Source organism: Anarrhichthys ocellatus, unplaced genomic scaffold (assembly GCF_004355925.1).
Source record: "Anarrhichthys ocellatus isolate YVR2014 unplaced genomic scaffold, GSC_Weel_1.0 scaffold23, whole genome shotgun sequence".
Lineage (NCBI taxonomy): Eukaryota > Metazoa > Chordata > Actinopteri > Perciformes > Anarhichadidae > Anarrhichthys > Anarrhichthys ocellatus.
Window position 1 is genome coordinate 6619676 of NW_022280053.1, and position 13497 is coordinate 6633172.

A 13497-nucleotide genomic window follows, 5' to 3' on the forward strand; every position below is an offset into this window, starting at 1 on the left:
AAAAAAAAGCCACGCACCACGCGCTCTGGCCTCACCGGTGTCCATGGGCAGGCTTCCCAATATCCCCCACGGACAACTGTGAAACAAATCAATTAAAGAGTAGGATGTTTAAAAAAAAAAAAGCCCTGTGAATAAAGATGTATTAAATGTGTCGCTGACATCATCTGAATCATTTCACACTAATAATTCCAATGTGCCTAATCCGTGTTAATCCTAACAGCTCGTTTAACAGTAGAGCTTTCACATAATGCTGTTTGCCTTGTGGGGTCAGGATGTGTTTTTAATATTTTTCATGCACTCAACAGGTCTAAAATGCTCCCTGCCCACTGAGTCATGCCTGCATGGAGGAAGGTGTGAAGCCACCTCTAATGGAAATGGAGAATGCAAGTAAGTCAAAGGGCGACTAAAAAGCAGCAGCAACATGATGCACCAGATGTTGAAATGCAGACGGCCACTCAGTATTAGCGTTTCCTGTTTTCTTTTTTTGTGCTGTGTGTGTGAAATTTGTGCCGTCTTAGAAGTGCAGTGTAGTGTAATTTTGCTACTTGAACGTGCTTTTTTTGGTTGGAAAGTAAAGGGGCCTCATATTCCCCCTTTCATTCCAGCCTTTGAGCGGGCCCCGTGCCCAGCAACCAGGGGCCCTTGAGTTTCTTCTGGGCTGGTGTGCTCCTGTACCGCTCCATGAGCCACATTGCTCTGTGAGGTTGCACACATTCCCTGAAAAGAAAAGAGTTGAAGAAGTGAAGAAATAAAAAAAGCGAATGCAGTTCCAGAGAGGTGAGAGAAGGGTAGCTGGACAAAAGCCCACCCCCCTCAATCCAGTAGGCTCGTTAATGAATGCAAGACCCCTTCACCAGCAAAGTGAGAGGACGCGTCCAGTCCTAAATCTTGTTTTTCTGCCCTTTCATGGGCGACAGCTGGGGCTCGCCCGCCGCCCGTCACCCATTGTCCTGCAGTCAGAATAATGCTGTGTGACTAATCTGAGTGGGGCTTCCCATCATGCCACAGCCACCCCAAACACCACGACGCACACCAAACCCCTGCCGTAACCAACCCCCCCCCCCCAAAAGCCTGCTTGTCTCCTGCCTCCAGAATGGACAAACACCCTTCCACCCCCCACCTTACCCGCTTGTGATCTCCATTAGAAAGCCAGATGGCTGTGAAATGTAATTGGATTGGATGTCAAGAGAGCGAGATTAATTGGAATAAAGTGCAGAAATTTGAAGGCAAACAAGTGGGAACAGACAGAGGAGCAGATTGTGGGCTATTTGTTTTGGGTATGGATTGATGTTAATAGATTGTGGGTGAGGCGCTTGATATGCATCCCCTTTAGCTGACCTATATATGTGTGAGCTCCATGATTCACCTTCCATTTTATTGTGCTAGAAAACTAAAGTGGATCAAATGTTTAGGTTTGTTCATTGCCTAAGGGGAGACAGAAAGGAATTTTTGAACTCAGATTTTTTAAATTTTGTTTTCCATTTATGGCATCATTTATATCTATTTGTAAAGAAGCTCAGGGGTGGCCTGGTTTACCCTCAGGGCATGTGGTCATGGCAGGCGCTTCTCTGGTCTGCAGGGACAAGGGGGAGCTATTGAGGAGCCCACTCTGCTAGCCTAGGGCCACCGATTCACAATATCTAATCTGCACACTCCACACACACACAGACCACCGCACGTGTGCACACAGAAACTGTCCCTCCACCCTCCTCCTCCTCCTCCTCCTCCACAAAGCTGTTATTGTGGTCTCCATCACTGCTCAGCCCAATTATAAACAGACAGGATAAATAGCATCACTTCATCCACCCTCGCTCTCTCTTCCTCCTGGCTTTTCCTCTCATTAATCATTCGTCCCTGCCAAGCCAAGCAGCCATCAGTCACAGGGTGCGGATGGGAGATTCAGTCGGTGCTCAAGGGTCAGAGTGTTGCCTCTATACCAAGGGATGGTCCGACTTGTGCTTTTATCATCACTGTTTGAATTGTCTGTCACATTAACTGGCAAGTTCATTTAGGGATTGTCTGGTGACATAAGAGGAAAGTCCACTTGGAGAAACTGATGTTGGCACACTGGTTAAAAAGAAGAAGAAGAAGAGGAGGCTGGCAATGTGATGACACAGTGAAAGCAGTAACCCAAATTCAGATTAGGTTTGCAGTCATTGTGAGGTTAAGACGGGCAGTTCCATGTTAAATGGGAGGTCAAAAGGTGCTTCAACCCACATCTGCAGTTCTTGAAGTCACCGGTAAATCATGCCTGCGTGTTGAGGTTTTCTGCATGTGGTGACATAGATTTGAATGGTAAGTTAGATTTAAATCCTCCTCCAGCACAGTTCCCACGAGTGTGAGCGCAGTGAGTGAAATCACATGCTAGCATAGAGAACAAGGTTAGGCTTGGTGTAAACTATGTAATCAGATGTCTTACAGATGTGTGTACTGGGATGACGATCGTGTTGAGGCAAACGTGGTATTCCGAGGATACAGACAGGATGTTTTCTGTCCATGGTTCTCAAATTAGTCACCCTTAATTTAAAGCTTTAGTGTCCAGATCATCCCAAAAACAAGGAGTTGCTTTGTCCTGTTTATTCAATTACTGCGTGTTTATCTCCTTGAGGTTGATTGGGCTGACCTGTATCTGGGCAAAGGCAGAGAGCAGTAACAAAGGAAAATGTGAAAAAAGTGTTCAGGCAGTCTGGCAAATTGCTAACCTGCATTTTATGAATTATAGCGGCCATTATTTTTAAACCACAAAAAAAATCAACATATGAAGGGGAACCACGGTGTCAACAAACTTGTTCTTGCTTTCTATCTTTTTAATTCTTAAAACTTGGATGGGGGAAAATACATTTAGTTTGTTTGATTGAGGACATCAACTTATTCCTCTCTTCTTTTCATGTTTCTCCTAACACGTGCAACTTTACTTCTCTTAATGGCCGCTTTGCTTATATTCTGAAAATCATATTTACTCCACAGATTAATTCGTCACAAGAACAGGCTTCAGTCTGGGGAGGATCGGATTCAGGTCTAAACTAAGAAGTGAACTTAGATTTGTGGTTGAATGAAACACACAGAAACAACGAGCCGCCGTGATGGGGAAGTACTCGGTCATGATTCTGTGAAGTAGAAGGTTATCTGAGGGTCTGGGGCTTCCTGTTTCCCATGCAGCTGTAGTCGTCTTGTAGTGTGCAGCTTAAAAACATGTAAGCGCACAGCGAGTCAAATTTAGTCTCCAGACAGTGATGGGGCCATAGCGAGGTTAAAAGGTTGTTGTCCCTCAACCCCGCCTTTGCACGACTGACTGACTGCCGATGCTGCTTTGCTGAAATAGACACTGTTTTGGTCCGAGGTGACCGTTAATAATAAACTCTCAACTGTCTCGCAACAAGTCTCAAATACTGCAAGACGTCTGACAAAAATAGACTCGACTCAGAAAATTGAAAGTCTTGTGGTGGTTGGTGTAGTCGGACCTCGCTGACCTTGCACAGAGCTGTCTGTTATTGCATATTGATGATAAAATGTCTCACCCGTAAAGAGTGTCTAGAGCGAGTCCAGCACCACTTAAAAGATGTTCCACTCTCCCACAAGAAGGAATGTTGCTCTTCATTTGTCCTCCTATAGGATTACTGAGCAGGTCTCTGTTAAGGCTCAGCTCCATGTGGGCTTAAGCGAATCAGGTGCATGGCTGGGTCAAGTGTGCCTGTTGGTGTGGGTTTTTTTATTGGATTTTAAGCTCTGAGGCTGCCACTCCCCTGGTTGGGTCCATTCCCTAGATGCCAGTGCCCCCTACCCCCCCCCCCCCCCCCCCCCCCCCCCCCCCCTCCCCGAGTGAGTGAAGTTGGTGAGAAGCAGTGTTTTTGAGTTTCAGTCTCCTCCAATCCTCCAAAAGCTACTGTGGAGAAAACCTTCATTACATATAGTTCACCACATTTAGTGTTGGCGGAGCCTCAGAGTAGACTGGGCAGTGACCGGGATCCTGTGAGTCTGGAGAACCTCAGAGCGGGGCGATCAAAGCTGTGCTGTCACAGCGCAGAGATAAGAGGCTATTTGACTCTAGTGAGTGCCGAAAGTTCACATGCACCAGCACAGGCTGTCAAATGTAGAGACACCAACTCCTCAGGCAGGTCAGTGTTGCACAACAGGGCATGGGGCAATGAGCTTAACGGGTTGGATGTGTGTATGTGCGTGCCTTCTTCCCTATCTGTGTTGTAATTACATCCATGAGAGGACATGCTATCAGCTAATTATCCCAAATGTAATATCAGCTACAAGAGAACTGGTCCCAGTTCAGCTCCAAACTGAGGATGTTGTGGTTACATGTCATGTACCGACCTGATTAATGGTGACCTGAGGTGCTTAAGCAGATGTGTCGCTGATAACCATCGTAAGAGGTGGATTGGCAGGCAGGTGCTTTTCCGTGTTTGACTGTGAGGTGGGATGTGTCCATGAATCGGCCACCAGTAGAACAAGGTCTCACTCACACAGACACCGTTGAAGTGTTAATTGGTATTTTGGGCGTGAAAGTGATCTTGCAATCATTAGTCGAGCAGGTGCTCAGGCTGACCCTCATAAATCTTCCCACTTCACTCCTTTTAGAGAGTGAGACAGAAAATAGCTTACCACCATTAAAATGATCTCTTTAAGAGCCTTTGACGTTTTTTACTTGACTTTTTTTTACTTGACTTCTGATAAGAATCCATTTCCCCCTTATATCACTGTACGTACAGCTATTATGCATGCTTTTATTCCTCCTACTGCAGTATCAAACCCGCTGATCCCAGTAATGTGCGGTGGGAGTCCAGAGCCTTCCAGGCCCAGTACATTTCTCATTTCCTCTAGCAGAGCCTCACTGTTTGGTTCTTGGTCTTGCTAACAGATGTGGACCAGGGGGGATCAGACCTTGGCTAATGATGAGACACATCCAAGGGAACATCAGCTAACGAGATGAAATGAATGAGGAGAAACAGGCAGAAACAAATTAAAGAGAAAATGAGGGCAGTGAGTGTTGAAGAGAATGAGAAGTGACAATGATGATGATGTTGTACTTTTACAAACATGATGAAAGAAAAACCAAGAGCATACAACTCTTAACACACAATCACTGTATGCCGCCCTCATCCATTTACATAACATATTCCACAGTGGTGGCATTTCCAGCGCACAGTGGGGCTGGTTTTGTGTCGGAGGATAAAGTCACCCCAGAGTGGCAGATGGTTGATCAGTCCCAGCGGGGAAAGAAGAGAGAGGGGAGAGAAGGCAAAGAGGCCGTCCCACAGTCACAAAAGTGTTCAGGGTCAGAGGTCGGGGAAGCATCTGCTCCGGCCTGAGGGGACATTGCATCGCTGGGAGAGACCTGTTGCCGTGGTGTGTGCTGCTTAGCTGTACAGCGTGTGGGTGGATCTTTATCGCAGACTGGACTGACTTCAGGACAAAGAGGATCTATTACAGTTAGTTAGCGTGGGATGACACACACACACACACACACACACACACACACACACACACACACACACATCATTAATAACATCTGTTTCAATATACAAAAACCAAGTGAGGATTTTATATGAAGACAATGAATTCCCGTTGTGATTATTCAATGTGCTTTCATGGTAAAGTGAAATGGGAAGCAGGGCAACTTCAAAGCAATCCCAAATGCTTTTACAATCTTCTGCCAATTGCAACTGTCTGGGCTCCCTGTGGGGCTCATGGCACTGTTAAATTCTCCCTGATTGGTCTCACCAAACTAAGTCAACAAGGGTGTTTTCAGCAGTCTCATGTGACATAAGGAGAGCGCTGTAAAAAGCAAACTGCTGGGAGTTGTAAAAAGTCCACACGGGAGAGAGAAACGAGAAAACAGAGCAATGAAAAGCTGAATGTGAGTCGAAGCAGAGACAGGGAGAAGACTACTGGAGGGCAAGACGTTTCAGTAATAGTGTTTACAAAAATTAAATCAAAAGAGGAACAGGTAAGGAAGAGAGGAATTAAGAATAAGTGTGGTGGTTGAGGGGGTGTGGAGGGGGGGGTGAAGAGACAGAAGTTGCAACAGCTGACTTCACATGAGTTCTTTATGTCCCTGGAGAAGAGGTTGGCTTGTCGGCACCCCCATCTGACAAGGGGACAGAGGGGAGGGAGGGAGGAGGGATAAGGGGGGAGGAGGAGGAGGAGGAGGAGGAGGAGCCCTGTCCAACAGCTGCCTTCATTAACATGCACACCTGCTCCCTGTGGAGATACTCGTAGGCCAACAGATGCCCTCCCTTACACATAAACACCCGCACGCTCATATGTGCAACTACACACTCCCACACAAGCCCCAATTCAAACATAAACACTTTTTTGTTTGACTTTAAATGCTCCTACATGTGACAGATAGGATTTATGTAGCTGCGCACCAGATGATGTCTGAGTGATTTGTTTATGAATCAATATCAGTGAATTCCTTGTAATTAGTTTTTTTTGAAAAAAAAACTCATATTATCACCCAGACACTGCAAAATGGGAGGCCCTCATCTTTGTCCAGGTTCTGTCCCAAGTTGCTATGTCTTTGCTTCCGCCTGTTTGAGCTATGTGACTGTAGCAGCATCCATCCTTAGTCTGGATGGGAGGAAAGTAACCAGGGGCTTAGGGCCCTGAATGCAGCGCTTCATGTAGGACATCCAGAGCCGGCACAGTCCCCTTGATCTCTACAGGCATTCAGGATGAGTGTGGACAGCGTGAGGGCGAAAGTTAGATGGGAACTGGCTGCTTCGGCTGGACTATATAGGGGCGTCTGTTGTCCCAGCAGAATGTGTTTTCAGGGTTCTGAGGGAGTCTAATCCAGAGAGACACACTAGAACAACACGCCGTCCCTGTCCCGCTGCAGTGGGGCTTTTCTTCTGGGCGGGAAAACTTTTAGTCCCTCTCCACTACTCCCTCCTGCTCTCATTCCCCTGCTGTTTAGATAATTACTCCCATGAATTAAACCAAAAACAATCCTTGTTTTCTAATCAACACTGTCTAATCCCCAGGTGTCCCAGTGACTACCTAGGCAATCGGTGCCAGTATCCAAGCCCCTGCAGCCCTTCACCCTGCCGCAACGGTGGCGATTGCCGCTCTGTTTCTCATGGCAACACCTTTGATTTCCGGTGCGTGTGCCGCCTGGGTTTCACCGACCGGCTATGCCTGACCCCCACCAACCACGCCTGCATGAGCTCCCCCTGTCGCAACGGAGGAACATGTGATCTCATTACCCTCACTGCCTTCCGCTGCCGCTGCTCACCTGGGTGGTCAGGTATGTAGATACACTGTTATCTCTTCCTTTCTCATCATTTCACCAAGAAGCAAAATGACTAATGAAGCTCTTTTGTCGTTTTTTTTGTTTTTAAGGTAAAACCTGCCAGCTTGCCAACCCATGCGCGTCCAATCCGTGCGCAAACGGTGGCCAGTGCTCGGCCTTCGATTCCACCTACATCTGCACCTGCCCGCCAGCCTTCCACGGTCAAACCTGCAAGCAAGACGTCAACGAGTGCGCTCAGAGTCCCTCTCCGTGTCATAACGGCGGTGTGTGTGTGAACGAGGTGGGCTCATACAACTGCCGCTGTCCTCAAGAGTACACTGGCCAACACTGTGAGACACCCTACATGCCATGCAGCCCCTCACCATGCCAGAACGGAGGCACCTGTGTGCAGAAGGGAGACACCATTTATGATTGTAGCTGCCTTCCAGGTAACGCACAAAACATGCAGCGTCACATAAATAAGCTGAACAATCGCTTTTCTTTTTCTGTTGACATATGGAGTTGCACAAAAGGGCAGCAACAAAACACACACTTTTGTTTTCCTATTACACGAGTTGGCCTAAAAAAGCAGCCTGCTGTTGTAGTAAAATCTGACTGAGTGGAATGAATAGTCTCTAGTTGTCCCCCTTCCCTCACCCCCTCCCATCTCTCTCTGCCAGCCTCCACTGGCAGGATGCAGTCACACAGACGTTTCCTGCTGATAGTCACCAGCAAGCCCCCACAACTTCAGGGGTGCACACATAAAGATAAACGTATAGATATACACACCCTATTCATGAGGTCACACACACACACACACACACACACACACAGAGATAACTTGTTTTTCAGTTACATACAGCCGGTCTGCTCTTTATTGTGTTGGCACCCAAGCACCCAAAGCCGTTGCAGTGTTGTGTAAAACTTTGGTTGATTTTGAGCAATTGTGGTTTCTGCTGTTAGAGGGAGGACTGCAGCTGTGAAGATTTTTTTCCCCACTAAACCACATCGTAATAAGCACATTTCTATTTTCTCTGTTTTATTGTGTGACCGTGTGCTTATGACCACTTGTAGAGAGTGAGTTGTTTAGATATGCAGATGAATGAGGGATATTGTGTGCGGCTGTGTGTTAAAGTTGAACCCATGCTGCGCGTCTCTCGTGGGTGTCCGTGCTGGAATGCGGCTAGATAGCGGAGCTGCACGGGCACCTGCAGAGCTGCGGGTTGATAGTTAATCACACTATCGTGGCTGTAAAACACACACTCAAGCCTTTGATGTTGGAGGAGGACACAAGTTGCTCTGTCATCTGTAGAGCATTAAAACAATCTGCCATGAGGATACAGAGAGCTTGTTTTTCTCTTAACTGCACAGTGAAAACAAGAGGAAGAGTTGATCTGATTATTAACTAAAAGCAAATGTTGCTATACCGTTTTTCCTGTTTTTGTTATTCCCCACTTTTTCACATTGTGTCTTTTTTTGTCTTGTTCTCTCCTTGTTCATCAGGTTTCACAGGACAGCACTGTGAGCATAACATCGATGAATGTCCAGGCCACAACTGCCAGAATGGTGGTGTGTGTGTGGATGGTGTAAACACCTACAACTGCCGGTGCCCACCTCATTACACAGGTGATTATTTGCTTTGAGAATAACCACAAGAAAACATTTATAAACTTCCCCTCACACTGTACTTAACTCCATTCTTTCCCCTTTTTTCAACTCTTTCAGGTCAATACTGCACAGAAAATGTGGACGAGTGTGAGTTGATGCCCAACGCATGCCAGAACGGAGGAACGTGCCATGACACTCACGGCAGCTACCACTGCGTCTGTGTCAATGGGTGGACGGGTGACGACTGCAGCGAGAACATCGACGACTGTGCCAGCGCGGCATGTTACCAAGGCGCCACCTGCCACGACCGCGTAGCCTCCTTCTTCTGCGAGTGTCCTCATGGACGCACAGGTACGACTTTCCGCGGCTGTGCACGCAGATCATAATAAAGTGATTAAAGGTAGATGATACAGAGTTGATTAAAATCAGTTTTATTCGTGGTGCTCACAGGTTTGCTGTGCCACCTTGATGACGCCTGCATCAGCAATCCCTGTCAAAAGGGTTCCAACTGTGACACCAACCCAGTCAATGGCAAGGCGATCTGCACCTGTCCCCCAGGTTATACTGGGTCAGCCTGCAACCTGGACATCGACGAGTGCTCCCTCGGTAAGTCACGGAGTCAACGGTTTCTTTTTTCTGGTATAGTTTAGGAATTATTATGCATAAATTACCACATATATGTATGACAACTTGCATATTTTAATGTTGTAGGTGCAAACCCCTGTGAACACGGCGGTCGCTGCCTCAACACCAAAGGCTCTTTCCAGTGCAAGTGTCTTCAAGGATACGAAGGACCTCGTTGCGAGATGGACGTCAATGAGTGCATGTCTAATCCTTGCCATAATGATGCCACCTGCCTGGATCAGATTGGAGGGTTCCACTGCATCTGTATGCCAGGTCAGAAAGGTTTATGTTGCATGGAGAATTGGAAAAAGGGAAAGTTAAACGTACAGATCGTTGTAATTTTTATCAAACGCTGGTACATTGATGAGGGTAAGAAAAGAAAACAAGATTTGACGAATAACTCGGTTCTCCTCATGATAATTTTCAGGATACGAGGGTGTGTTCTGCCACATCAACACAGATGAGTGTGCCAGCCAACCTTGTCTCAACAATGGCAAGTGTGTCGACAAGATCAACTCCTTCCATTGCGAGTGCCCGAGAGGTGAGAACTTATCAGGGAATGTGAAAGATGATAGAGTTAATGAAGTAAAATAATTAGGTTTTTGGATCCTTCCGGCCTCTATTTTGGTGAGACAATGGGAGCAGAGACAAGGCTATAAAAGAGTGGATCATTAACTAATTTGTCAATGGGTAAATCACGCCATACGTGGATCACAGATTGAATAAATCTGAAAGTTAATGATTTACTCCCTCTAATAGTACCACTGACGTTTGTGGGCGAAGAGGACCGGATCAGGTTGCAGAAACATTAGCATATTTGGCGGGCATGAGAGTTTGTGTTAAAGCTTAGCGCCAAAATTGGGGGAGGGCGGGGATTGGTTTGTTGCCGGTGAGCTTGAGGCCATTGTGTTGTGTTTTGAAAGAAAGATTTCACTGCACAGTAAGAGGGGGGGGGAGGGGGGAGAGTGTTGTGGAATGGTTCATAAGGACCTTCAGTGTCCTGCAGACCTACTTCAGATGCAAATTAGTTTTTTTCTGTTCTCCATTGTGGCATTATGCACACTGTAAGCCCTGATATACCGAATATAAGAGCTAACATTTTTGCACATTTAAACAATAATCGAATAAAGAGTTTCATTCTGTATTTTGTTTAATGCATATGCAGGTTTTTCGGGGAGTCTGTGTCAGGTGGACATTGACGAGTGTGCCAGCACACCCTGCAAGAATGGAGCTAAGTGTACTGATGGTCCAAACAAGTACACCTGCGAATGTGCTGAAGGTAAGGGCAAACAATATTTTTTTCTGAATTAGCTTGAAAATTTCTTCCAATTTTTGTAGGTTCTCTCCAAATGAGCATTGCCATCATTCTTTTGAATACCTACTCTGTTTTCCTGTCCAGGTTACACAGGGCAGCACTGTGAGACTGACATCAACGAGTGCTACTCTGACCCCTGCCATTATGGCACCTGCAAGGACGGCCTAGCCTCCTTCACCTGCTACTGCCGCCCTGGCTACACTGGTCGCTTGTGTGAGACCAACATCAATGAGTGCCTAAGCCAGCCCTGCAAGAATGGTGGCACTTGCCAGGACAGGGAGAACGCATATATTTGTGCTTGCCCCAAAGGCACAGCAGGTGAGACTTTAGACATCAACTTTCAACACATCCTTGCAGTAAAAAATGGTGCGGTTTTCCTGAAATTCGTTGCTAACATTTGCCCCAATGTACAGGTTTCTATTGTGAGGTAAACCTGGACGACTGCAAGAGCAAACCCTGCGACTACGGGAGGTGCATCGACAAAATCAACGGCTACGAGTGTGCATGTGAACCCGGCTACACAGGTGAGCACTGGGAGGAGTTTACAGGTGCAGGGGGGTGGTCCCCTGAGCCTTGGGAGGGGCAGGTAGGACAGGTGGCTGGCGGGTCTCCTGCGGAACAATGGTGTAGGATTGACTGTGTGGGATGGAGTGGGGGTGGGGGGTTGTAGAAAGGAACAGTCCCCAACCTGATACACACACAAAACACACACAAAGCGCTAACTTTGTTTGCCATTTGAAAAGGCTGTGACGTTGAGTCTGTAAGTTGATACTTTAAAAGGAAAAGAGCCTGGCCTTTAATCACATATCTGATGTTTAGCAGTGTGTAACTGCATAACGGATCCCATAAATATCTCAGATTGAAGTGCTTTCTCCTCACTTACTTCACTGGCACATGTCCACCTGTAATGTACTCGTGTATATATAAAACTTTAGTGACAAAGTCTAGTGGAAAGCTCTTCCTCCCTTTCATGGCCAAACGGAGCCGGTTCTGACTGGTAGCGGCTGAGTGATTATGCTAGAAAGGGGGCAGGGAGGAACAAGTGTGTGTGTGCAGGCTTCTGTGCATCCCTCCTCTTCCTCCCCTCCATCTTTTTGTGCTGACGGGGTGAGTGTGGAGGGCAATGGCGGGACTGAGACACAGAGGGACAGAGGACTATTGTAACTGAAGATCGGGCAGTTGGGCCCTCCCCTCTTGATTGATGAAGAGCAGAGGAGGAGGGAGCTGGCTCGGGATCAGAAGGGGGTTTAATTGTTACTCGGCCGTGTGTGAAATGGCTCCGGCCTTCTGTCCCCTGTAAACAGCCCTTGGTGAAGTTAGTTCTCCCTGGATGGGGGGTGGTGTGTCTGAATAGGGAGAGAAGCTGCAGCCCCCCCCCCCCCCCTACCACCTCCTGGCAGCACCTCCCCCTCTCAGATCCAGCTGAAACCCTCCTTCTGCCTATTCAACAGGGCCCCATTCAATCAATGGAGGAGAGGCAAAAGGGCCTCCAGGGGCCGCCAGGCTAGGCACACATTGGAGCTGCCACAGCGTCTGCCTGTTGAATGTTTAGGGAGTCTTTAGTGTTGGTTATCTGTATTGTCCAAAAGCCACACAGAGCACCTTAGCGAGCAGCTTAAAAAGCCTCAAAGAGTACCACACCAGAGAGCAGAATGTCCAGCTGTGGTGCATTCATAACGGCCATGTAGATATTTATCATTTCACATCTTTCAAAAAGTATATATGGAGTTTTAATTAAATTAAATTAAATTAAAATTAAATATGCTGCATTGTACTAAAATCGTATCTCATTGCTCTTCAGGAACAATGTGTAACATCAACATCGATGATTGCGCCATCAACCCCTGTCACAACGGGGGCACTTGCGTCGATGGCATCAACAGCTTTACCTGCATGTGTCCAGAGGGCTACAACGACGCCACTTGTTTGTCTCAGGTGGACGAGTGTGGCAGCAACCCCTGCATCCACGGCCGATGCCAGGACCTCATCAATGGGTGAGCACAGATCCAAATTTAAGATGAATGAGCAGCAAAATGGAGGCACAAATATAACTCAGTGAATTAAACACCACTGACCTGACATTTTGTTTGCATTGAAGATACAAATGTACCTGCGACTCTGGCTGGAGCGGCCCCAACTGTGACTTCAATAACAACGAGTGTGAGTCCAACCCGTGCATGAACGGGGGAACCTGCAAGGACATGACCAGCGGATACCACTGCACATGCAGAGCTGGCTTCACCGGTCAGTTATAACCCTTTTGCTCACTTACAGCATGTGTGTGCCCTGTTAGTCCATATCTAACCCAAGTGTGTTCTCTAATCCTGCCACTGTAGGACCTAACTGCCAAACTAACATCAACGAGTGTGCCTCCAACCCCTGCCTCAACCAGGGCAGCTGCATCGATGATGTGGCTGGATACAAGTGCAACTGTTTGCTGCCCTACACTGGTATGATGTCTTATTTGTCACACTTTTACCTGGGTTGTTTCATTTTGTCAGCTGTTGTCAGCACAGGTCTGAAAATCTTCCGCTTTCCACTCAGACGGCTTATCCAGTCCGATCTCGTGTTGTTTTAGAAAACATCGCCCAATGGCCACAAACTGTTTTTGGCATGTCTGTGTGGAAAGATCTGCCTCTCTGCTTTGCAGGGATAAAAGTGTGTGTGTGTGTGTGTGTGTGTGTGTGTGTGTGTGTGTGTGTGTGTG

At 47.1% G+C, this 13497-nt stretch overlaps 1 protein-coding gene across 1 annotated transcript in view; it reads left to right on the forward strand.

Moving 5' to 3' along the window:
* LOC116390427 (neurogenic locus notch homolog protein 1-like) overlaps window positions 1–13497 on the forward strand; it is a 23561-nt gene that overhangs the window by 1059 nt on the left and 9005 nt on the right. Inside the window, exons 2-15 of the mRNA XM_031860126.1 lie at window positions 306–387; window positions 6996–7258; window positions 7354–7692; window positions 8747–8869; window positions 8969–9202; window positions 9302–9457; window positions 9563–9748; window positions 9903–10016; window positions 10641–10754; window positions 10875–11108; window positions 11204–11314; window positions 12592–12784; window positions 12889–13034; window positions 13127–13240. Coding sequence (XP_031715986.1) covers window positions 306–387; window positions 6996–7258; window positions 7354–7692; window positions 8747–8869; window positions 8969–9202; window positions 9302–9457; window positions 9563–9748; window positions 9903–10016; window positions 10641–10754; window positions 10875–11108; window positions 11204–11314; window positions 12592–12784; window positions 12889–13034; window positions 13127–13240 — 2409 coding nt within the window. The remainder of the gene's footprint in view (window positions 1–305; window positions 388–6995; window positions 7259–7353; window positions 7693–8746; window positions 8870–8968; window positions 9203–9301; window positions 9458–9562; window positions 9749–9902; window positions 10017–10640; window positions 10755–10874; window positions 11109–11203; window positions 11315–12591; window positions 12785–12888; window positions 13035–13126; window positions 13241–13497) is intronic.